A 26,454-nucleotide genomic window follows, 5' to 3' on the forward strand; every position below is an offset into this window, starting at 1 on the left:
CTGACAGGTGTGTGCCTCTGCTGCCTGCAGTGGCCAGTTGGACAAAGCCTGAAATAAGCATTTCCAGTGTCTGAGGTCAGCTGAAGGCCAAGGAACAGATGTCCCCGCAGCTCAGACGGGCCAGGCCAACAGCAAGGTGGTGCTTTTTAAAGGTTCCTGCTACCAGAAAAAATGTCCCTAGCCTTTTAAATGTGTTTATTGTCATTTGTTGGGGGGCGTATCATGGGTCAGAGCGATAGTACAGCTGGTAGAGCATTTGCTTTGCACGCGGTCGACCCAAGTTTGATCCCTGGTGTATCATGGTCTTCCTGAGCCCTCCAGGAGTGAGCCCTGAGTGCAAACCCAGGAGTAACCAGAGAACCGCTGGGTATAGCTGCACAACCCCCCAACCCCCCCGCAAAACAAACAAACAAATATACATATATATATATATATATATATATATATGAGAAGGGCCAAAGAAATAGTACAGTGGGTACGGCATTTGCCTTTAACACAGCAAACCTGGATTCAAAACCTGGCAACCTCATATGGCTCCTGAACCTGCCAGATCTGATCCCTAAGTACTGCCTGGTGTGGCCCTAAAAAATTTTTTCGAAATGTCAGAGCAGCAGGTCTGATGCCGGCCAGGAGTGGCACTTGCACTCATGTCTGAGTTCTGGGGAGGGCACCCATTCTGGTCAATCCAACTGTCACCTATTAACAGAGCAGAGGGTACAACACTATCCAACACTGGTCTCTTACAAGATTACTGTCATACAAGATTTATTCCTCAGCACCCTCCCCCCATACCCACCCCAATTCACAGTGGAGGACTAAGGAGATTCAGAGCAGGATCCCCCAGGTACAAGAAACCCCTTCCAAAAATTCTGCTCTCCTTCTGTCCTTCCCGCTCGCCAACTCCCAAGGCCTGAAGCTACACACACACTCATGCAGACACACAACCCCCACTCCTTTCCCACTCCCTTCCACATCAGGGTTCACCTGTCCAGAGCTGTGGAAACCAGCCAGTGGGGAGATGCCGTTCCATCTGACCTTCACCATTAGGCACCAGGCTTGTCTTCCTTGCCCACTGTCAACTGTTTTCCTTCCCTGGCCTTTACTGGGCCCATCAACCCAGAGCAAACATGTTCACACACTCCCCCAGCAGCACGTGAAAACGGCCTCTAACATCCCTCACCCAGTCTGGGATGTTGGGGGAATGGTCCCTGAGGATCAGCAGAGGGTTGATGCAGAGGGAAAGAGGACAGAAGAGCTCAGCTGGGCTCTGACCAGGAAAGAGCCGGCTGGCACAGGTAGGACTACCATTTTTGGTCTTGTCTCACATGATTTTATGAGGGGCAGTCGAAGTCACTCCTTAGAGGGGTCTGCTGATTCTGGACATTTTCTTGCAACTGGGCTCATCTGGAAGAAGGCCCTGCCAAGCTGCGGGGGGGCGGGGGGGAGGGAAGGTGGTGGTTGATGAAAATAAAAAGCATTAGGGTTGCTCAACAGGGAGTAAGAAAAGCTGGTGCAGGAAGAGCCGTGGCTCCCGGGATGAATGCCACTGAGCTATTTGTAAAGTGCTACTTTTGACATCCCCCCCCACGGGATTATTGCTTCTCCAGAGGAGGAGCATGGAGAGAAGCAGGAACACAGGAATGGGTGTGGTATTGCTTTGCTCATTGCTCAGGCTGACAGTCAAGTGGAGCCAGCGGTTAGCAGCACCAAAGATAACCAAGCAGCCCCACAGATTCCGGCACCCACCCTCCTCGCCGGCTCACCCCGAGGCCCACTCTGCATCATGTTCACATTTCTTAAATTCGGCATCATTCTGGAGCACTGGGTTAGGCCTCCAGAAATGCAGAAGAACTGAGAAAGGTGGTGCAGACCTGCCTGTATAGAACCAAAGGCCAGGCTTGCCTAGAAAACGAGAACAATCAGATCATGGCCAAGCAGAAGAGGAGGAAGACAGGAAACTCGTTCAGCTGCTGCCCTTCTGCAGCGCTAGGGAAGTGACCGCAGGAGGAAGGAAGGAAAGGGATCTGTCACTGAGCACCCATACCCAAAAGCAAAGAGCAGCTCCCCTCCAGGGGGACCACTACCCCAACCACTGTTCCCCACAAGTACCTTCCCGACAGAGAGAAGCCTCCCTGGGGACTCACACTCTCACCTCGGAGACTCAGCTCAGCAGTGGGGACCCCTGCTGTAGCGAGGGAGGGAGTCTGCTGTCTCCCCAGGCCTTGGAACACCAGCCAGGCCGCCCAGCGCACAAATGTAATTCAGGGAACAGGCCTGGACTCTCCCTCTGCCCTTCCTGATATGGGATGGGGAGGAAAATAAGCCCAAACCTCAGTGACCCTCCCCCCACAAAGCGAGTCTCTGCCTCAGTGGCTCCTGGAACTAGAAGGGTCCAGCTGATTTAGCTCCGACTGGTCCAGAAGTTCAAAGTCGTCCCCTTCAGCATCAGTGTCCAGGTCTGAGCTGGGTGCCCGGAGGTAGCCTCTTGTTGCTCTCCGGGGAGGCGGACCTGAAGGCCCAGGCTGGGAGGCCCCTGACAGGGCTAGCTGGATCATGCCCTGTGAAACCAGGCTGGCAAGATTGCTGGTGAGGTTGGATCCTGCAGGCAGGGCGGACAGCAGCAGCTGTGGCAGTGCAGCCTCATCGTGGCTGGCAGTGGGCGCCTGTGGCTCCTCGGCCCCAGGAGGGGATCGGAACAAGGAGCTGGGCATCCCGATGCTGGTGTCGTCCTCATCATCCAGCCCTGCAGGGTCCACGTTAATGGAAGGGAAGTCTGGAAGGTCTCTGGCAAAGGACTCCTCTGCATCACTGTGACCGTCGAGGTCTGGAAGAACAGAGGGGTGTCTGTGACATGGCACCGGCTGGAGCTCGGAGACCCCAGCCCCACAAGGCAGGTCCCTGAAGCCTGACCGCCCCCACCCCGAGACTTCTCAGGGTGTCTGTGAAGGCCACACTCCAATGACAGAATGTGTTTCCCCTCCAATGACAGAATGCCGAGCTGCCTTCTGGCCAGAGGCTTCTCTGTGGAGCAACCATGGGACTGGCCACTCCAAGAAAGCAGAAGCGCAGGCTGGCAGGCCCCCCACTGCTGCTCTCTTGTTTTCCTGCTGAAGCTTGGAAAACAAGGCGGCAGGAGAAACGGGCAGCCGCTCTGGCCTGCGGCCTGGGAAGCCGAGAGGCAGCCATCGTGTTCACTGTCAATGCTGGCACACGGTCACCCTCACCTTCCGAGCCTTCTGTGAGAGGGGTCTGGCCCCTGGAAAGGTTGAATGTGCCGTTGTCTGTACAGGAGGCCTCAGCATCCGAATGCTCGGAGTCGGTGATGGCCAACTCCCTGGCAACAGTAGAATCATCCAGCTTAGGAAAGAAAAGACCCACAAGCCTGAGTGATGCCGCCATTAGCAACCACGTGCTGTTCCCCACTGACAGCTTCATAAAGGAGCTGGCCCACAGGTGAGCCTGCGCCCAGCCAGCAGGACTCACATCAAAATCTTAACCACCTCAGGGCTGCTCCTCCAAGGAAAACATAGTCAACTCTTTTATTGGGAGGCAGGGGAGGAGGGGAGCACACCTGGTGGTGCTCAGGGTTTGACTCATGGTTCTGTGCTCAGTGATTACGGTAGGTGGCCTTGGGGTACTATAAGGATGCAAGAGATCAAACCCAGTTAGCCACATGCCAGGCAAAAGCCCTATTCACTGTACTGTCACTCTGGCCCCATGATCAACTTTTAAGATTGATTTTATTCATCAATCTGAACTACAGGTTGGACAGCACTTTTGGGAAACCAACCGCCACTTTCAGCACATAATTGATCTAGAAAAGACTTTTCACAGGTGATCAGGAAGACACACATGATACCAACCTAAGGGGTGGGGCAGTTTAGGAGATAGGCAGGCTGGGCAGGTGTCTCAAAGGGCATGGGGCTGGAGAGTCACACAGGGGATTAAAGCGTTTGTCCTGTACCAGCCAACCCCAATTCAATCCCTGAGCACAGAGTGAGGAGAAGTTCTTGTGTACTATGGGGTGGGGAGTAAAAATAAAAAGGGGGGGTGCTGGGGGCTGTAACACAAGCAGGTTCAATCCCCAGCACCACCTGGTTCTCTTAGCACAGGTCAGACTACCTCCCAAGCATCACTGGGCATGGATCCCAAAACAAATAAATGCAGTTCTGCCGTGATGGTAACAGGAGGGATCATGACCAGGCTGTGCCAACCTAAGAAGTCAGGGAACATTAACTTCTCTCCCCACTGCTCGCGGGCTGGGCAGGGAGGACTGGAGCCACATACAGCCTGGAACTGCCGGAGTGTGCAGAGCAGATGGCAGAGAGAGCGATACCTGCGGGCAGAAGGCGGCCAGCTCCTCCTCGCTGTCACTGTGGCCATCCGCGGCACGTTCAGGGTGCAGAGCTCTGCGGCGTGCTGTACAGAGAAAGCAGAAAGTCTGTGCAGGAGAAAAGAAGCCTCTGGACGTGGGCCTATGCAGGGTAGCCTGAGTTGGCCTTCAGGGCTGAGGTGCTGAGGAGAATGAAAGGCCTTTCTGCCAACAGCGCCCCCCCTCTGGTCACACAACCAATTATCAGGCTGGACTCTCCGAATTCCGGCCAGAGCAGTGTCAAGGTGGAAAGTGGAACCAGTCACACAGGGAGGAGGCGACAGAGGAGTGTGTGGGTGAGTCAAACCCAGCTTCTGCAAGCCAGTACACCCGCGGGCAAGGAAGGGCACCTGACTTTCATGGCATGTGTCAATGACGGGCTGGGCATACTCCCAGGGCAGCAGCTCTGAAGCCCCCTTCAGCAAACAGCTCTATAGTGACAAGGTTTGGCTCAGGAGCAGCAAAGACCTGCTCCCATTTACAACCTGGGAGATTCCGTTTACTCAATGGAAAAGGAGGGCAATGGCACCCACGGTGAACACTGAGAGGCGTGGTGCCCGGGCACAGGGGAGAGCTAACAAAGCATCGAAGCAGAATGACACCTGCCCTCTCTTCACTTTCATTCAATGCGGGAGATCTTTTCGGAGACTTGTTTAAAATGAAAGTGTCTGGAATTCTAAGTGGGGACAATCATTTTTTTTTCCCTGCATAGATTTCCCTGGAGCAGTGTGTGTGTGTGTGTGTGTGTGTGTGTGTGTGTGTGTGTGTGTGTGTGTTTACCTACTCTCGCCCCCACACCACACCCAGACCACCAAACCTCTCCACAGTTCTGAGGATCTACCCGCCATATCAGACGCAGCCTTCACTTCCCCAAACTGCTGAGGCGGCCTTCTCTCGGCACTTACATTGTCTCTCTCTCTGCTTGGCCATCATGTAGCCGCGCACGCTGAAGTCCAGCCGCTGGAGAACTGGCTTTAGCCGGACATAAGCTCGATCCCATAGTCGGTGGTACACGGTGAGGGGCCACATCATGACAAGGACAACTGAAGTAAGAAATGGGAAAAGGGCAAAATGGCTACAGGGTCACATGAAACGATCCTAACAGTCACTAGGCAATCAGGTCCTGAGAACCTGAACCTTTAGTGTGCGACAGTTCTGCCTAATTTTGCAGGCTGGGTCTTCCTTACCACACAAGGGTGGGGGAATCTGGGGGCCCGGGTTTGGGAGGCTGGAACCTCTGCAGCCACCTACAGGCTGTGCACAGCTGGGTGCTGCTGACAGATCCAGGACAGAACCAAGTGAAGCAGCCGTTTGCATATAGGCAGCACTGGGCCATGGACAAGGCCGAACGGCAATGGTGCTTCAGACACTACAGAATCAATCATGGAGCTTCTGGAGTACAATGCATAGTCATAACGACTCTGTTCTTTTGCTCCGAGCAAGCTGAGCTTGTGCCAATACAAAAAAGTGCTCCATGTGGGGGAGGGAGGAAATGCTCCCTCCAAGGAAAACAATCTCCTAGAAGAAGATGCCAACATTCATTTCCACCGATACAATACACTGATGCATTTTAAATAGGAACACCATCCTGTACAGCAGTGATCGCTTAACATTCATACGCCAGCGCACTGGCAGTATCCACAGTTTGACTGATGAAAATCACTGCTTTACAGTACTGTTCTATTGGCAGATTCCCATTAATTTCTGAAACTGACTCTTTATATGGGAAGCCAGTAGATAAGAAAGCTATTTTTATATGCTAAACATGTCATAAAAAGGGGGCAGTGAGAGTACAGTGGTAGAGCATATGCCTTGCATACGGCCCACCCGGGTTTGATCCCTGGCATCCCATATGGTCCCCCAAGCACTACCAGGAGTTAATTCCTGAGGGCAGAGCCTGGTAGGTGCAACCCTGAGCATCGCTGGGTATGGCCCCAATACAACAACAAAAAAAAGTCTAAAAGAGGCTGAAGAAACAGAACAAGTTGGTAGGAAAGTTCTATACTTCGCACCACGATACCCCTGAGCACTAAATACCCAGAGCTATAGTGGCCCCTGGGCAACACAGCACATGGTCCCTTTTTAAAAAAGAAAGAAAGAAAGAAAGAAAGAAAGAAAGAAAGAAAGAAAGAAAGAAAGAAAGAAAGAATAAGCAAATAGTTCAAAGGGTTAGAGAAGATGCCTGGCATTCACCAGGCCCTGAGTTAGAGGCCTACAGTTAGGTTCACTACAGGACACGCCCTCCCCTGTGGCCCCCCCTTCCCATCTCCGGGATGGCCCTAGTGACCCCCAGCATCACTGTGTCCTTGGGCCAGAACACTGAACCATGAGACACACACAGCTGGGATGAATATTGCCAGGAGTGGTCGTGGTCCCTGGGGACCCAAGCATTGCTTCAGAGGAAACCCCCTCCCCACAGAAAAAAATTAAATAGAAAGAAAAGAAAACATTAAAAGGCCATTTCTTGGGAAACCAAAATCTAAATGTTCTCCTTAGACCCAGAGCTGGGTGTGGCTGGAAAGCGGTGAGAAGGAAAAGCTATGGGGGAGGGGAGCTGAGGGGAGGTTGGGGATGGGGCATCCACATGAATACTTACGCATTAAGTAGGACAGCAGGAGCCCAGGGACATAGCTGCCCAAGACAGCCAAAAAGGTCAGGATCCCACAGCTGAGCAAGCAGAACTGGGGGAGTCGGAAAACATGGTTAAGTTTCTATCACATGGAAGAAGACTGGGATAGAAATGGGGGTGGTTAATGTGGAGGTATTAAGAATTTAAGTAATTCTTTAAGATCTATGAGCAAAGCACATGGACATGTCAAAATGACAAATAGAGCTTGCAAAATTCACATCCAAATGGTGATTCGATTTGGAAGGATATGGAAGATGTCCACTCCCATTCAAACCCCTTTTATGTGGTTAACCCCATCAGGGTTATACCTCTCAGTCAGGAAATTGGATGAATAGGACTTGGACAGAAATTCTCTCTGGAAGCAAGTGGAGGTAGATATTTTTGTTATGTTTTGTTTTTTAAGAAAAATATTTTAATTTTAAAAACACAATAACCTACATGTTTAATGTAAGCAACTTTCTTCCTTGTAGTGAGCTGGCCTAATCTAGGTGGCAAACGCCCCGAAGGACGTGCCATCAAGCTTGTATTGATCAGAAGCCCCTTCCTACACTTTCCTTTTGAAAGAGGATATGTCATAAAAGGGCTGTTTCAGTTTAGAATGCACTGAACCGATTCTAAACTGAAAGGCCAGAAATTAAAGTGAAAAAGGGAAAAGTCTTACCTTGCCTGGATTTTGCTTTTTGAAAAGCAAAAGATTCCTCATGAAAATGGTCCCACTAACCCAGACTTCAGCTATGTGGTGGCAGAGCTCAGGCACGCTGAGCAACCGAGGGTGCACAAAACCCCAGCTAGGGAAAAGAGAAAAAGAGGCGGTTGTAAAGGGAGTGGGTCAAGGGTACCCCCGCCCCCACCCCTATCTTAATCCAGACAGCCATTTTTCAGAATTTAAGAAGGGGCTGGGGTGTGGCTGGTCCTGGGTGCTTTGCAGGCGAAGCCTGACTTTCTTCTTGGCTCACCAGGTTGAAACATGAATTCAGAGAATAGGAGGGCAAACTTGTTCTGACAACTCCACCCTCTGAGCAAGCAGCCTGATGCACATGTGTAAGCCTGTCGCCAGCTCCAAAGCCTCTGTACTTAGAAACCCCTTCCCTGCACTCAAACTACTGCACTCCACTGTGACCACAATTCAGGGATGAAAGGAAAGCACTAGCTGAACACCACTGCGACGGGGGTTGAGGGAGAACACAACGGTGAGGATGCCCCTCAGACAGAAAATAAAGCAACACCACAATTAACATCAGCAGAGAAATTCTTTCCATCAAACAGGAGCGAATAAGCTGACAGGTGAAACTAGAGGCAGGAAGACACGAGAGAAATCTTTAGCTTGCTGACACCAGGACTCAAAGTGTTTTCTGACCAGGAACTTTAAATAACCAGAGATCACAGAAAACATTCAATGGCACGGTGAATGTCAAGTGAAGTTAGCTGCCTATAAGTTTTCACAGTGAGCTGAATAATGTGACTAATACCTGGCATGTCAGGTTATGGGGGCATAGGAAATTATCTTTTTCAGAAAACAGTCCTGTAACTCTCAGAGGACATTAGCAAACTCAACACACTGCTGCCTGAATGTTATAGGGTTTGATAAAATAATGCCTGCAACCATTTATTTGGTTCTTAGTTTATACTTCAGAGTGTGGTGTTGATAACACGTTACAAAAATATCGCAATAAGAGAATGAAAAAGGTCTGGAGTGATAGTAAACTACAATGGGTAGAGAGTTTGCCTTGTATATAGTCAATCTAAGTTTGATTCCCAGTACTCTACCCATATGGTCCCTGAACAATACCAGTAGTGATTCCTGAGGGCAGAGCCAGGAGTAAGCCCTGAACACTGAAGGGTATATTCCGAACACCCAACCACCACCACCACCTCCACCACACACACATACACACACACACACACACACACACACACACACACACACACACACACAGAATCAATCAGAGCAACAAAAAGCGGTTCCATTAGTTTTACCTCTAGACATACCTCTCATTGTCTAATGCATTGTCACGTCTTGGCACTACAATATTAAAACAAACACAAGCATTAGTTGGCGGGGGGAACTAAACAGTAGAAAGGTTAGGCTATTGGTTTGACAGTGCAGGTTTAATAGGTTTGGGCAAAAGTAAAAGTAATAGTCAATAAAATGGAGACACCACGTTATGCTGCCAAAATGAGGGAAATGCAGACAAAGGAATGATGGCTTATGTCTGCTTATTTCTCTGGGGAGAGAGAAGATCCAAATGAAGTAGTAGGGCCCCCTCTAATTACTATAATTGAAAGTCAAGGTGCACATGAAAAATAGTCCATTCCATCCCTCATGCGCGTCTGGGTTGCTCACGAACACTAGAACACACCAGAATCCTGCAGCATGTGATTTTAACTATTCCAGCCCCAGGAACCTTCCTACTCTAAGAGAAACCTGTTAACTAAAATGAATGACATAAAAAGTCTTTTCAAGGTATTGGCATGCCTATGTTCACTGCAGTACTATTCACAATAGCCAAAATCTGGAAACAACCCAAGTGCCCAAGAACAGATGAATGGATAAAGAAACTATGGTACATCTACACAAAGAAATACTATGCATCGGTTGGGGGAAAAAATGAAGTCATGAAGCTTGCTTATATATCGGTAAACATGAAGAGTATTATGCTGAGTGAAATGAGTCAGAGAGCGACAGATATAGAATAATCACATTCATTTGTGATATTAAAAAAAAGAAACAAAAACCATAGTATGAGAATACCCAAAGACAGTAGAAATGAGGATCAAGAAAACTAGTCTAAAATGAAGTCATTAACTTGCTTATATGTGGGTGAACATGAAGAGTATTATGCTGAGTGAAATGAGTCAGAAAGACAGATACAGAATGATCGCATTCATTTGTGAGAAAAGAAACAAAAACCATAATATGAGAAAACCTAAAGACAGCAGAAACGAGGGGCAAGAAAACATGATACTGGGGGCTGGAGAAATAGCACAGTGGGTAGGGTGTTTGCCTTGCACATGGCTGAACAGGGTTCAATTCCCAGTATCCCATATTGTAGGATAACAATGGGTTTGTCCTTTCAGCCTTGCTGCAGGGTACTTAGTTTACCTTAAAGCAATGTCCCTTCTGTATGGACACAGGAAGACAGTTAATATTATGCTTTGTAACTTGGGAGTTGATTGACTCCAATAATATTTACTCCTGGGCATCTGCTCTCAACTCAGTTGCCTTTAGTTCCTAACACCCCAAAAGCAGGGTCCCGAAGAGGGACTGAATGGACCCAGGGCAAGCAGTGAGCTACCCTGGCATCGAAATGGGCCAGGCCAAAGCGCCACAATATTCAACTATAAGTTGAGAGCATGATCACAGACAAATGCTGTCATGATCCAAAACGATGAGACTAGGACCCTGCTGGGGTTGGGAAGACTAACCTGGCCTGAGGACTGTGGTAAGACGTCCTCAGGAAGAACCAAACTTTAAGTTGCTATCTCTCTCTCTTTTTTTTTGCTTTTTGGGTCACACCCAGCAACACACAGGAGTTACTCCTGGTTCATGCACTCAGGAATTACTCCTGGCGGTGCTCGGGGGACCATATGGGATTCTGGGAATCGAACCTAGGTCGGCTGCGTGCAAGGCAAATGCCCTACCCGCTGTGCTATTGTTCCAGCCCCTAAGTTGATATATCTCTTACTGTGTTCATACAGAATGACATTGCTAGAATATTAGAAGTAGATTTACTACAACTATTTAAGTGGATTACTAGCTGAGGAAAGAAGAAATCGACACAACCTGAATGGGATCCCATCCTTAAGTGGATCTCCTAGTAATCCAGAGTAATATCTTTAAATGAGATTTCATCTTTGAGTTAATCTCCTGGAGGAGTGGTCTTACCTCTCTTTTTGATTTGTTAATGTTCAACCCACCTTTGTGTCACCACCCTATGTGATTGCTATATAAACTAAGACTGTAAGAGCAGAGAGGGCCAGAGTCAGAATCCAGGGCAAGAGTCAGAATTCAGGGGCAGAGTCAGAATCCAGAGAGAAGGGCTCCAGAGAGAGAGAGAGATCGGAAGAGACCAGAGGAGAGACTACAGAGAGAGAGACAGACAGAAGAGAGAACAGCGGCATGCACAGGAGCAAAGCACAAAGGAGCCATCCCGATCCAGTCCATACACAGCAGCTCGAGAGCACCAAACGCGGGTGGCGAGAGAGCTGCCCCAAGAACCCGCCAATAACGCATCATTATCTTCGCATCCCTCCCCCGTGCGCATAAGATACAGTTTTTACATCATATGGTCCCCAGAGCACCGCCAGGAGTAATTTCTGAGTGCAAAGCCAGGAGTAACTCCTAGGCATCACCGGGCGTGATCCAAAAAGCAGAAAAAAGAAAGAAAGAAAGAAAGAAAGAAAGAAAGAAAGAAAGAAAGAAAGAAAGAAAAGCAAACATAATAGGAAGCTTGCCACAAGACTGGGGGGAGGTGGAGGGGAGTGTAGTTGGAACAGAGAAGGGACTACTATGATAATGATAGTTGGAAATGATGACTGGACAAAAACTGGATGCTGAAAGCTGAAAGGAAGTAATATGCATGATACCTTTTCATTAACAGTACTGCAAACCACAGTGCCTAAAAGGGGGAGGGGGAAAAAGGGGGAGAATGGAGGGAAGGAGGGAGGGAGGGAGAGAGGTGTCCGCCACAGAGGAAGGCGGGAGGGCTGAAAGAAATTTGGACACTGGTGAAAGGACTGTGCTGGAACACTGCAGGACTGAAAATCATGAACAACTTTGTAAATGTGTATTTCATGGTGATTCAATTAAAAAAATGAATAAGTCTTTTCACATTCACCAGTCACAGATAGGTGGATAAGGGCCAAAGAGATAGTACAGGAGTCAAGGCACTTGCTTTGCAATCAACTGTAATCATGTTACCTAAGCTATCATTAAAAAAAAAAAAAAAAAGAAAGAAAGAAAAGAGGCTTGCTCTTCAGGTGACATTCTCCCCCGAACATGCATCTCTCTTGCTTGTCTGTATGTCTCTTTACGTTTTCCACTCTGAGAAACCCGTGTTCCTTCTTGAACACATAATATATCCTTTCTTTCTCTTCCCTCACATCTTTCTAAATCATTTTCATTCAATACAATCTATCTTGCTGCAGCCAAGAAGAGTCAGAGGAGCTGGAAGGATATGAGATTTCATCTGACTAATCACCAAAAAGCAACCAAAAGAAGTCAGCTTGGGGCTAGAGTGATAGCACAGCGGGTAGGGTGTTTGCCTTGCATGCGGCCGATCCGAGTTCGATTCACAGCATCGCATATGGTCCCCTGAGCACCGTGAGGGGTAATTCCTGGGTGCATGAGCCAGGAACAGCCCCTGTGCAATGCTGGATATGACCCAAAAATCCACCCCCCCCCAAAAAAAAAGTCAGATTTGTGAAACAGAAATAAAGGCTTACTTCTCTTACAACAAAATAAAACTTATCTTGCTCCACAAAAATTTAAAATAAATAAATGAAACTTCTGGACCTGGGAGATCGTCTGAGTTCAATTCTAGGCACCCCACATGGTCAAGAAAGCCTCACCTGAAACGATTCCTGGGCATAGCCAGGTGTGGCCCAAAACTAAAATTAAATTTATCTCTGGTAATGGATACAGATTTCCTGAGCTTAAAAATGATGGGAAGAGCTGGAGACACAGTAGATTAAATGCTTGTGTCTTGCACATAGTTGACTCAGGTTCGATTCCTGAGACCACATATGGTCCCCCAAATCGGCTAGGAATGATCCCTGAGCACAGAGCCAGGAGTACCCACTGAGCACTGCTGGATGTGGCTCAAATACAAAAACAAAAACAAAAAGCAAACAAAAAAATAATGGGAAGGGGTCAGAGAGAGCTCAAAAGGATGAGCATGATGTAGCTGACCTGGGTTTAATCCCCAGAATCCCATATGGTCCCCCAAACACTGCCAAGAGTGAACAGGAGTGAATCCTGAGTGCAGAGCCGTGTGTGACCCAAAAAGGGAAAAAAAAAAAAAAGACAAGCCTGTTTTGCATGCAAGGGTCTGGGTTCAGAACTGAAACGACAGTATAGCAGGTAGGAAGCTTACCTTGTTCAATCCCCAGCACCTCATATGGTCCCCTGAGCCTGCCAGGAGTGATCCCTGAGAACTGCTGGGAGAAGCTCCTTCCCAACCGCCCCCAAAAATGCATGGTTCAACCTCCAGCATCACTGGGAATGACCCTTGAGCAGAGCCAGGAGTAGTCTCTGATATTATGGGTCAATAGGTATGACCCAAAACACAACAAACAGGAAGGGCAAATTCAGCTCTCAGGAACCACCGACTCTTCCAGTGTCTCCCAAAGCAAATAATTTCAAAAAATATTCAGAGCTTGATATATATATAATCCCCTAAACCTTCCACACTACAGGTAAAGATGACAGGGAAAGGGGCCAGAGAGATAATAGAGGAGTTAACAGAAAGATAATACAGAGTTAAGGCACTTGTTTGCACTTGGCTGATCCTGATTCAACCTCACGCACCACATATGGTTCTCCAAACACCACCTGGAGGAGTCATTCCCTGAAAACAGAGCCAGGAGTAAGCCCTGAGAACTGCCAAGGTGAGCTCCCCCAAAACAACTGTTTGGGAGGTTGGAGAGTAAAGGATAAAGAGGAAGAGGAGGAAAGAATAATGCTGGAGGAAACAGACACGGAGGAGGATGTGGTGTTGGAACGTAATATGCATGAAACCTGTCATTGTAAACCTGTATTGTAAACCTTGGTGCCTCAATTTTTTTTTTTTTTTTTTTTTTTTTTTTGCTTTTTCTGGGTCACACCCGGCGATGCTGATGCTCAAGGGTTACTCCTGGCTCATGCACTCAGGAATCACTCCTGGTGGTGCTCAGGGGATCATATGGGATGCTGGGAATCGAACCTGTGTCGGCCATGTTGGCTGCGTGCAAGGCAAACGCCCTACCCGCTGTGCTATCGCTCCAGCCCCTTGGTGCCTCAAATTTTTAAAAATATTTTTTAAAAAGATCACAGGAAAGTCAATTTCAAATTAAGATTTTTCTACATTCTATCAAAACTCACCTGTTATTTCAGGCCAGATTTTGTTCTTCCATTGATCTATACACACAATAATCATCAAGCTGAAGGCAAGTAAAAATACAAGACGAAGGGATGTCAGTGCAAAGAACCTATAGAGAAGAACAGAAGATCATCATTCAGGGCCAGAGAAACAGTATAGCAAATGGGGCTCATGGTCAACTCAGGTTTGATCCCCAGCTCCCCATATGGTCCCCAGAATCCTCCAGGAGTAAGCCCTGAGCACAGCAGGATGTGCACCTCAATCTCTCTCTCTATCTCTTCTCTCTCTCTCTCTCTCTCTCTCTCTCTCTCTCTCACACACACACACACACACACACACACACACACACACACACGATCATCATTATCCAATTAAGCTAATTTCAGAAAAGTTCAGATGTTTATTATAGGTTCTAGGGCAAACAGACTTAAGTCCTAGTTATGTATCTGTGTAAATTACTTCAACTTTCTGGTTGCAGGGTATTTTTACTATGAGAGATTATAATGTGCTTCAGTGAAGACAGAGGATGAAACCAAATAACGTCTTAAAGCCCCTTTCAACTTTCAAGTCTGTAATTCTATTAATTTCAGAGAGAGAAATTCATCCTTGACAACAAGTTGTTATGTTTCAAGCAAATACCTTGGGGCTGGAGAGACAGCACCGGGGTTAAGACGCTTGTCTGGTATGTGGCCCACTCCAGTTCCATTCCAGCACAGCCTACCGTCACTTCAAGGAAAGTAAAAATACAGAAGCTCTGTGGGCAGAGCCAGGAGTAAGCCTCAAATACTGCCAGGTGTGACCCCAAAACAAAATCACATGGAAAGCAAACATCTCTCTACCAAACTAGAACCTGTTGTGCAGGGAAACAAATGGATGGAAATGTCTAAATATTTAATTCAATTAGATAACCTCTTCTAAATGAAAGAAGTGAGGCCTAGAAAGGAAAAGTTACTTGGTCACAGTCACATAGAAAATCAGTAGCAGAGCTACACCAGAAAGCCAGTTCTTTAAATCTAACACCAATCTTTCTCAAGCGCTTCCCCAAAACTAAAGAGGGAAGAACACTTCTTGCTTTACTTTTTGAGGCTAGCAGCAATATTCTGACACCAAACTCAGACAGACACCACAAGAAAATGACGGACTAATATTCCTTATGGACAGCAACACAAAAATTTTCAACAAAATACTAGCAAACTGAATTCAGCAATATATTAAACAATTACAGATAATTAACAATTATTAGAATTTTAGTCCAGGAATACAGGAGTTCAATATACAAAAATCAACAAACGGTGCCAGAGAAATAATACAGCAAGTAAGGTGCTTGCCTTGCATGCAGCAAACCAGGGTTCAACACCTGGTACCCCATATGGTCCCCGGATCAAACTGATCCTTCTCTTTCTTTCTCCCCCAGCCCTTTTTAAAATAAGATTTGAGTGCCATTGTGTGGACCAGAGTCACACCCAGCAGTGCTGGAAGGAGAGGAAGGGGAAAAGTTCACACAGTGCTGGGGACTGAACCCAGGGGTGAAAACATGCAAGGCCTGTGCTCTACCACCTAAACTACATTTCTGGTCCCATGGACGCCTTAGTTCATGCATCTCTACCCTTATTCAGAATGAAAAATATTTCACAACACAATGTTTTTAAAAACTTGATAGGGTGGGGGGCTGGGGAGATGGTAGACTGGAGCACCAGCTTATATGCAAGAGCCCTGGGTTAGATCCCTATGCCACACTGTCCCCCAGCAGTACCAGGAGCAGCCCAAGACATAAAGAGGTTAGGTAACAAGGTTACAATAAAATTAAGGGCTATTGTCTGATGTATGCAGTTATAGCACTTCACCACCACCAAAGTACCCAGGACCCTAGAACACTGAGCTTGTCATTCCTAGTCCCTGTCTCCCCACCAAGTGCTCTTCCCAACCCCCACTGCCAGTCTAAGGGTCTCTCATTGTCTGATATTGTCATTTCCCTTGAAACTTTTTTTTTAATTGATTTTTTGGTTTGGTTTGGTTTCTGGCGCTCAGGGCTTATTCATGGCTCTGCACTCAACCATTACTCCTGGTGGGAGGCACAGGGGACCAACTGGGTGCTTGGGATCAAACCCCAGTTAGCCATGTGCAAGGCAAGTACCCTGCCTGCTATACTTGCACACTAGCCCCTAAATTATTTTTTTTTCCTTTTTAAAGAGAATGGCCACAGGATCTCGGAGATAGAGCCTTAACAGCTAAGGCTGCAGCTGTGGTGCACCCTGGTTCAAATCCTTACACAGCCTATGGTGGTGTCTCCTTGCCCCCACCAACATCAGAGCATGGTGTCTGAGCACAGTCCTGTGTGGCCCCCAAACAAAGCAACAGACCAGTGGTAGGTTACAAATGACCTCTTTTCACAACACAGGAGCTAAAGATCTAAATAATCTCTAAACTAAAATAGTAAGAAGAATGTAGGCCCATCACTTTTTTCCCCCAATCTTGCCCTTTACATTACTAAAACTGAAAAAAATGGAATTAAACATGATGCCCCTTCAATGTATTTTTAAAAATCTTTAGCTATATGTATAATACACACACACACACACACACACCACACACACAAATCAGGGGTGGCAGAAGAAGTCTTATTTGTCAATAAACATAAATCCACTTTATGTATGCAAACAAAGAGGGATAGAGGGGAAAAAAAAAACTTTCACTAATGACAACCTTATTCCAATTTTTCCACCCTACATTCAGAGGCTTTAATTATGAGATTAAAGAATGAAAGGTGCTTAACAGAAGCCAGCCTGAAGAGCTGCCCGGGGCCACTCATCTTCTCTTGAAGTCAGATCATCCAACAAACAGTAAATTAAACAAGGCTGAGGACAGAGCTTCAACACCTTCTCCCCAGGGTGCTACCACCTCTGTGCGACTATTGTTTCCTCCAGAGTCCTCGAAAGGGCCCTGGGGGAGGCGCTCCAGGCTGCTGGCTACCTCCGCTTTCCCAAGCAGGATGACGAACACAAACATAAACTGGCACTGGGGAGTGGGGAGGGGATAAACTCCTTTAAAAATGGACAAAGGGCAAGCAAAAAACAGAACAAAATACTCTCTTTCTCCAAGACTTGGACCATCTCAGAAGCCCGTGTGGTCTCTACATTTGCATTTTTGTGTATCTCATCCGCACAGCAAAGCCTGGCAAGCTCCCAGCGACAAATTCGGTGTGCCAAACACAGTAACAAGTCTCACAATGGAGATGCTACTGGGCCCGCTGGAGCAAATCGATGAACAACAGTGCTACAGTGCTATTTAATTCAGCATTTATTGAGTGTCCACTACATAGCAAGGCCCTGTAGTAAGTAGCCAGCGACAGAGCAGAGCGAAACAGGAGTCACACTGTGTGTGCTGACACACATGCTGATGATCACAAGGAGGACGTCTAAGCTGGTTTCCACAGATAAAGGGTGAGAAAACAGAGCATGTCAGTGTGGGGAAGGAGAGCACATTCAGATAAGAGCCCGACAAGGATACATTTCAGAAACTGTGAGTAGTTTAATGTAACTGAAACAGGGATGGCTCAGGGTGGGGGTGAGCAACAGGAGTCTCAGGCCTGGAAGGGCCTTCCTGGCAAGCTGTTCTACTGGATGTTATCCCTTAGATGAAGACGAATCAGGAGTTTCACAACAGGTGTCTATTCTGAGTTATAAAGACTAAAACTACAAGCGCCATCCTGAACAAGGTTAAGCCAGGCCCATAAATTTTTTCTTTAGAAAATTGTGGCTATAAAAGGAACTGATCAACCTCAGGCTCTTCTATGCAATTCCGAGGTTACACTCTGCTTGCCATTTTACAGTGATGACCTGAAAGCACACCTGTAAAAATAACAACACATCTCTGAGCAAGAATAATATATAACAGAAGATCAAATACAGAGTTGAGATTAGAGAGATTCGTGTAAGTAAATAAATGCCAGCGATGGGCTGGAGCGATAGCACAGCGGTAGGGCGTTTGCCTTGCACGCAGCCAACATGGCCGACCTGAGTTCGATAATAAGTAGACTTAACCTGAATTCTAGACCAAACAAACTACTTTTTTCAAATTATTTTTTAAAAAAATATATATAAAGGGCCAGAGTGATAGAACAGCAGGGAGGCTGTTTGCCTTGAAAACAGCTGGCCTGCATTCGATCCCTTGAACCCCGATATGGACCCCCAAGTCCAATAGGAGCAATCTCTGAGTACAGAGCCAAAAATCAGCCCTGAACACAACCAGCTGTGGCCCAAAGACCAGGAACACCAAAACAAACAAAACCCAGTATGATGCACGAGTGATAGCACAAGAGTGAAGGCACTTGAAAGCGAACCCTGGTTCAATCCTGGCACTGCCAGGAGTAGCCCCTGAGCTCACTGAGTATGGTCCAATCCACCCACAAAACACCCCCAAAATCAAATGATATTCATGAGAAAATTGAAGTTTGACCACTTAATGAGTAAAGTAAAGTAAAGTAAAGTAAAGTAAAGTAAAGTAAAGTAAAGGCCCTCCCGTTGATCATCGATTTGCTCGAGCGGGCCCAGTAACGTCTCCATTGGAGACTTTGTTGTTACTATGTTTGGCATATCAAATACTCTCAGTAGCTTGCTGGGCTCTCCGAGAGGGGCGGAGGAATCGAATCTTGTGTTCTCTCGAGTGTCTCTCTCTCTCTCTCTCTCTCTCTCTCTCTCTCTCTCCCCCCCTCCACACCTTAAAACCCCCCCAAATAAAATCTATTTATTTCAAAAATATATATATATTTACATATAGAATTTTCACTCAAGTACATGGTACATGATTTTGAAGCCTCATTCAGGGGCTGGAACAATAGAATAGAGGGTAAGGCGTTTGCCTTGCACACACCCAACGCAGGTTCAATCCCAGGCATCCCATATGGTATCCCAAGCACTGCTGGGAGTAATTCCTAACTGCAGAGCCTGGAGTAAACCCTGAGCATCACCAGGTGTGACCCAAAAACCAAAAATAAAATTACACCTCATTTAACAATACATGTTTTCCTGTGCCATTAAAATTAAAAAATGATTGTATCAGGGGTCGAAGAGACTGTACAATGGGTAGGACACTTGCCTTACACCCCGCCAACCTGGGTTCAAGCCCTGGCACTCCAAATAGTTCTCCAAGCCCAACAGGAATAATCCCTGAGCACAGATATAAATATGCTTAATTTAATTTATACATTCACATATATAAACTAAATAAACTTCAAAGCTAAATAATTTTTGTTGCAGTTGTCTATATAATGGATCCTCACTTTAAGTACACGTAAATTAAGAATTTGCGATACCCATAATATTGCTATACCCATAATAAAGATCACATCTATTTTCAAAGAAGCTACTATTTCTGGGTTTCTTTGTTATTAGAGTAACTTGTCCCAGTGGCCCCTCAGAACAAAGCTTTGGAACACCCTATGGGGCTACAGAAGGCCCCTAGCTGTAAAGCATCTGCGGCTGTCTGGTAATGAGCCAGTCAGTGGCAAATTAGAAGGAAAAAACTAAACCAGCCTACCTCATCAAGAATAGCTGTTGCTTACAAAAAAGCCAGAAATGAAATCAGCTAGCTGCTAATGACCTACCTCACGTCAATGGGGAGAAAGCACCCACCTTACAATTAGGACAAATGAAAACTGAAAAGAGAGGCCCAGGAAAGTAAGCGAAGGCATTCTGGGCGATTTCTTTTTCTTTGGGGGGACTTTGGAGCACATCCCACAACTCTGTGCTAGGAGGTAGGGATGGAGTCACTTCCAGCAGCAGTGAGATGACCATTTGGGGCTGTGCTGGAGAGCAATCGCCCTGCTCCCTCCACTACCCCATCCTGCGGAACTTGGCTACCAAATTTCAGATGAGTCCTCCAAGGCGATGACAAGTATTTGCTCAGCAGATTTCGTTTGAAATCTGATGTCCACCGCCCGCCCCTGCCAAAACAAATGTCTCTGCTTGAACAGGTCTGCTCTTCCATTTCCACTTCTTATCTTTTAACCCAAATTTTAACTTTTTTATATTTTTGTTTGCTTTTTCGGTATTGGGGACTGAACCAGGCTTCTTGGGTACAAGATAAGACATGTGCACTGAGTCACATCCCCAGCCCCCCACGCTCCCAATTTTAACTTTTTTGTTTTGATACCACAGTCGGCGAAGCTCAGGGCTTACTCTGGCTCTGTGCTCAGGGAGAGGTGGGATTGAACCTGGGTCAGCAATGTACAAGGCAAATGCCCTACCTACTCACTGTACTACTGCTCCAGTGCCCAATTTTAACTTTTAAAATAAGAATCACCACATACTGGCTGGAGCGATACTACAGTGGGTAGGGTGCTGCTTGCTTGCCTTGCATGTGGCTGACCTGGTGACCCAGATTCACTCCGTGGCACTCTATTATGGTCCCCTGAGCGTACCTGGGTGTGATTTCCCTCACCTCCAAAAGAGAATCACTATATAAATGATTTCCAGGGTCTTTTTTTTGGGGGGGGGGGGCGGTTATTTTAGTTTGAGTCCATACCCAGTGGTGCTGGGGGATCACGCCTGCAGGAGCTTACCCAGAGGCTCATATGGGTGTCAGATATCAAACCAGGGTTGGCTGAATGCAAGGCAACCAAGCCCCCGACCTGATATACTCTCTCTCAAGCTCCTAGAGGGTCATTTTTTTTTTCCTTGCACAGGGGTTACTCCTGATTCAGGCACTCAGGAATTACTCCTGGCCATGCTCGGGGGACCATATGGGATACTGGGAATCGAATCCGGGTTAGGCTACATGCAAGGCAAATGCCCTACCTTCTGTGCTATCACTCCAGCCCCTTGAGGGTCATTTTTTAATTTTAGGGGAGGGCAAGGGGGTACCACCTCCGGGAGGGAAGGAAGCACAATGGAAAAAGACCAAGCACAATAAAAAATTTTCACTTTTAAAAGATTCCAGGGCCCAGAGCGATGGTACAGTAGATATGGTGTTTGCTTTGCAAACAGCTGACTCCAGTATCCCATGTGGTCCCCTGAGCCTGCCAGGAGTGATCCCTGAGCACAGAGCCAGGAGTAAGTCCTGAGGACTTATGGGTGTGGCCCCCAAACAAAACAAAACAAAAATAATAAGATTCCAGGTCAGTAGGCCAGACAGTACCAAGGTTAAGACATTTGCCATGAACATGGCTGACCCCAGTTCAATACTCAGCACCGCAAATAAATGCTGCTCTCAGCATTGCCAACAAACAGATTCCAGGTAAGAGAGGCAGCTGAAAGGGCCGGAGTCCATGCTTTGCACATGGGAGGTTTATGTTCAATTCCCAGCACTGTATGACCCACACAGTATAGCTGGGAGTAGCTCCCAAGACAGGCATGGTCAAATAAATTAAACAAACAAAAGAAAAAAAAGAACAGATTCCAAAAATTCTAGAATAGGACCAGCAAGATCAAGGGATCAAAGTGCTTTCCTCATAGGCCGGAGGGATAGTACAGTTCTTTAGTTGTAGTTTAGAAATACAGTTTTCAGTTGCCTTCCATGAAGTCAACATGGGTTTGATCTCCAACACCACGAAGATTCCCACAAGCCTCTCCGGGAGTGATCCCTGAACACAGAGCCAGGTGCAAGGTCTGAGCACCACTGGGTATGTTGACCCACCAAAAAATTACAACTCTTAGAAAATAGTTTGATTTAGAATACTGACTCTAAATGCAAATCTGGACACTGAACTGCTCTAAATCTATACCCCTTATTTAAAGCCCAAGGGTTGGAGAGAGTACAATGGGTAAGGCTCTTGCCTTGTCTGAGGCTGATTCCTAGTTTGATCCCTAGCACCTCTTAAGGTCCCTCAGCATAGCCAGGAGTGATCAGGAGTAAGCCTTGAGCATAGCTGGGTGTGGCCTAAAATACAAACAACAACAAAAAGTTTTAAAACCAACTAGAGCTCATAATACTAAAGACTAGAAGAATTGGGTAGGAGCAGATAGTATACTAGATAAGGCGTTGGTCTTGTACACAGCAGACCTGAGTTTACACCATATGGACCCCAAGCCTGCCAGAAGAAATCCCTGAGTACAGAATCAGGGATTAGCACTGAGCACTGCCACATGTGGCCCCAAAACCAAAAATAAATAAAAACAAAAAAAAAGCTCAGCTCGCAGCACTGTCTGAACATGCACTTTTGGTAGAAAGGGGGACGTGGGAGGCTCGGAGCCCAGACATTCACTTCCAGGTCCCCTTCAGCTGCCTCCTGTCTCCTACAGTGGGTGTCAAACCGAAAAGTGCTCCAACCTGTTCTTTCTTGTTTTGCGTTGTTTTGGGTCACACCCAGAGCTCACTCCTGGCAGGGTTTGGGCAACCATATGTGGTGCCAAGGATCAAACCAGGGTTGACTGCTTCTGCCTGAAAAAGACTTAAACCCTGTACTATCTCTCTCTGACCCTTTCCAACCTGTTCTTTTTTTAATCTTGTCAGGATACTCTCTTGCTAATGCAGATATTTTCCCCTCAGATAATTCATTTATGGGTGTGGCTAAGGTTAATGAACAGACAAGATATTGGAAAGGAAGTCTGACAACCTTATTATTATCCTAAAGATAATACACATTAGTATTCTGATGCAATATAAGCTGAGATATCTCTAATATGGTCCCGACCATAATTTCTCTGGGATTTTTTTTTTTTACAAAGTCAAGGCCAACAGATGGTATAGGAGTACAAGTGGGAAGGTACTTGCCTTGCATATTTCTGACCCGAACACTGCATATGGTCCTCTGAGCCCAGCCAGGAGTGATCTCTAAGTGCAGAGCTAGAAGTAAGCCCTGAGCAAGCTGGATGTGGCCCCAGCTCCACAGCCACCCCCAAAATACAAGAGAAAGTCTAGAAATACTATAGTGGCAAGGTAATTTAATCTGTATCTTCTATATGGTTGTTTTACCCAGCTAAAATAGCACAGTCATAGTTACAGAAACAGTATCTTTTTGGGAAGAGTGGGGAGATCTTGTGCCTCCCCACACATGGCAGTTTTCAGGGGCTATCCCCAGCTCATTACTCTGTGAAGGTGAGGAGCAGGGAACTGAACTCAACACCCACATGCTACACACAAAGCTTAAACACAGTAGCCCTGCCCCAAGTTATGGAGAAACCTTAACTGGGTTTGAAAGTTAAGAACACTTAAAGTTAAGAACTACCCACACAATTCTAATTCATTTTGCATACTCTTTCTTAAACCTCAAAATGTACAAAATACCTATTAGTGATGCATCACTAGTCAAAATAAAAATGAAAGAAAAACTATGTTTGGATCTGATTTTTCTGACCTTGGCTGATGGCCCTCCTTCCTTAAACATTTTGCCACTCTGTGACATTCCTTAGTGAAATGTCAATAACTATAATCAACATGACATGATGTAAAATCTAACCTTCATTTTGAAACTCAAATACCTTCCAAGGAAGCTCGTTTACTAAAACAAAAAGTCAGTGAGAGGCCACAGCATTACTGTGGGTGGGGCACTTTTGCCCTAATTGTGGCCAGCCCAGGGTCCATTCCCTGGGTTCCCCCTGCACCCCATATTGCTCCCCAAGCACTACCAGGAGTTATCCCCAGCACAGAGCCAGAAGTAAGTCCTGGGCACTGCTTGGGTGCCCCTAAATAAAATGAAAATGGAAACAAAGCGTGAATTCCAATGCCAGACAACAGCCTTAGGCCCTGGGGCCTCAACACTAACACCCATTCCAGGCACACCCTTGACAGTTCCCAACACAGCACCAGCCCCTGCAGTTTCAGCTCACCCTGTCTTTGCTGTATCTCTCCACCACACACTTAGCTGTAATGGGTCTGTAACAAGAGTAACTGTTTTGGATGGCAGCAGGCAGGCTACCAGGAAATGCCAGAGATAAAGACAGATCACAATGCTTTTAGGTTCCAAACTAGGAATAGAGACCTGAGTAAGCCTCCAAACAGAACACATTTTTAAATTTAGGCAACACTGCTGGGAGTCAACAAATTAAAGTCAATTGTAACATTTAAAGCCTAGTCCAGGTCTCCCATCTTGAGGTAGAAACATAAACCTGACTTCTATTTCAGACAAGGGGCATGAGAAAAGACCTTTCTCAGAACTAACACCACTCATCCTACTAACAATTTGCATTAATAAACAGCTGACAAGACTCACTTACATCCTGATAGAACATTTTATGTATGGGGGGGGGGGGTGTTCATACCGGCAATGCACAAGGGTTACTCCTGGCTCTGCACTCAAGAATTACTCCTGGCACTCAAGAATCCCCTGGTGCTCAGGGGATCATATGGGATGCTGGGAATCGAACCTGGGTCAGCCGCGTATAAGGCAAACGCTCTACTCACTGTGCTAGCCCCAACATTTTATGTATTAGCCAACTGAACAGGAGGGGATGGTCCCATGCAGTCCTGGGGTGATGGGGCACTATCAGAATTACACTCAATGGTGGCCTCCAGCTCTACACCCTGGAGTTCTAGGAATCAAGAGGGTCTGGGGCTTGAACTCAAGATCCTCAAGGCACACATCCTGATTCTGAGCTAATTCCTAGACCCATCACCCAGTTTGATGTCAGCTGACTTATTGGTGTGCCAAACCCTCTGTGGGAAATGAGGTTCTTCCAGGATGGATTAGAGGCAGGCGCTGGGATGGGGACGTGGAAGGAAAACAGGTCCTTTTGGAAAACTGAAAACTCAGTCTTGCATGTGTGAGACCCAGGATTTGAACCTCTGTACTGTCCCAAGGGTGGAGGGGGGGGTTAGGGAAGGGGTGGGCTGTGGGTCATTTTTTAAACTTCTTTTAAACAGCAGAGTGGGGTGCTATAGAAACCAGTATCCAGGGACCAGAAAAGGAGCATTAATAGAAATAAATACAGAATATTTTAGTAGAATTCTAAAATCAAATGTGTCCAAGACTCTGGAAGCAACAAGTGCCAGTGACTGTTATGACACTCTCAATCCAAGTCTTCAAATTGTGGGCTGATTCAAGTAACAGCTGAGCCTGCTTCTGCTTGTCAATGACCCTGGATTTTCTTCTGTTCAAGCTCACTGAAAATCATCATGGAGACAAAGGCTAATGCTTTGGTTGTAAAACCACAAATTTAAAGAAATTCACTTCCAGCAAAAACACACTTTGTAAGGGAGGCGGCACATCCTTTTCAGACTTATCCAGAAAAAAACTTGTTTCACTCCTCTAGGGAACCCTGTCCCTTCCCCCTTTTATTCTTCGGTTCCATTGGGATTTAATCAATACCATCTCCCTAGTCAGGAAGAAACCCAAACTCCCCTGTCAGCTCATATTGAGACCTAAGTCCGCTTTGGGTGATAACAACTCAGAGAAGGAGCAGTAGCACTTTCACAGATCATGACCACAGGCAGCGTCTTTCAGCGTATTCCTGGCCCCCCATTTCCAAGTTAGGAAATCACGCATTAATCAGACACCCTCAGTGTCCTCGCCGGTAAACCCGGGCAACGGGGGGCGGGGGAATAAGGAGGGGGCTTTCATTCCCTGCAAAGCGAAGTGGCCCAAACACGGATGGGATCTCACCATCGCCCTTTCCCAACAGTGCTTCTAAAAACTTAAGCCTTTTCCTCCAAGCTGCAGCTTTTTTTTTTTTTTTTTTGGAGGGAGGGGGATTTCCCCGGCGTCCCCGAGTCGGCGAAAGGCGGCCCGAGAGACGCAAAGAATTCCCAGGGCTCCCGCTCCTTCTCCGATCACACCTGGGGACACACTCTCGGAAGTTGTCCCTGGGTTCTCCCGGCCTCTGCGCCCGAAGGAGGCGGTCCCGTGAGCACACCTGAGCCCCCGCACGGCCGGGACCAGCGCTAGGATCCCGGGCGGGGGCGCGGGTCGCGGGAGGACCCGGAACTCCGGACAGGTGTGCGGGCCCGGCCGGGGAGCCCGGCGGCGGGATGGAGTGGAAGGAGGCGAGGCGCAGCCGGGCGGAGAGGCAGGGAAGCAGCGCAGAGAAGAGAGGAGCGGAGGGAGGAAGCCGAGGGGTGCGCGCCTCGCACGGTCTCTCACCAGAAAGCCGCGTTCAGACCCAGGCACCACAGGGCGCTTCTGGCCGGTCGCTCCCACACTAGGGCTGCCTGCACCCGGCTCAGGAGCGGCTCGTAAGGGCCCAGCGCCTCCACCAGCGCCCGCTGCGCCGCCTCCACCTGCTGGTCCCGCTCCCGGGAGCCTGTCATGGCGCGGCGGCCCCGGAGAGCCGGCCCCGAAGTTGGGTCTGGGGCCGCGGCCAGCCCCTCAGCCTCGGCCATCGCCACCGGAGCAGCCACAACATCCGGGGCCGCGGCCCGAGTCACAATAACACGGACTGCGCAGAAGCGCGACGAGGCGGGGGCGGCCGCGGCCGGCCGGCGGGCGCCTGCGCACAGGCGCC

General features: G+C 47.4%; 1 protein-coding gene across 1 annotated transcript; it reads right to left on the bottom strand.

The window, feature by feature from the left end:
- Positions 1–454: 454 nt before the first annotated feature.
- On the bottom strand, positions 455–26,454 carry RETREG3 (reticulophagy regulator family member 3). The gene is made up of 9 exons (XM_056127736.1): positions 26,094–26,454; positions 14,083–14,189; positions 8,991–9,024; positions 7,663–7,789; positions 6,969–7,053; positions 5,278–5,415; positions 4,337–4,419; positions 3,225–3,357; positions 455–2,824 (listed from the first exon to the last, which is right to left on the bottom strand). The coding sequence occupies exons 1-9, from the start codon at positions 26,330–26,332 to the stop codon at positions 2,367–2,369; spliced, it is 1,404 nt and encodes a 467-aa protein (XP_055983711.1). The 5' UTR covers positions 26,333–26,454; the 3' UTR covers positions 455–2,366.

Source organism: Sorex fumeus, unplaced genomic scaffold, assembly GCF_029834395.1.
Source record: "Sorex fumeus unplaced genomic scaffold, SorFum_2.1 ptg000063l, whole genome shotgun sequence".
NCBI classification, from domain to species: Eukaryota; Metazoa; Chordata; class Mammalia; order Eulipotyphla; family Soricidae; genus Sorex; species Sorex fumeus.

Excerpts from the sequence above, each read along its gene's own strand:
- RETREG3 (XM_056127736.1), bottom strand. The coding sequence starts at position 26,332 with ATGGCCGAGGCTGAGGGGCTGGCCGCGGCCCCAGACCCAACTTCGGGG. Across the intron at positions 7,790-8,990 it reads AATGCATTAGACAATGAGAG|CTGGGGTTTTGTGCACCCTC; the intron begins GTATGTCTAGAG and ends TCTTTTCCCTAG. Across the intron at positions 7,054-7,662 it reads AAAAGCAAAATCCAGGCAAG|TTCTGCTTGCTCAGCTGTGG; the intron begins GTAAGACTTTTC and ends CGACTCCCCCAG.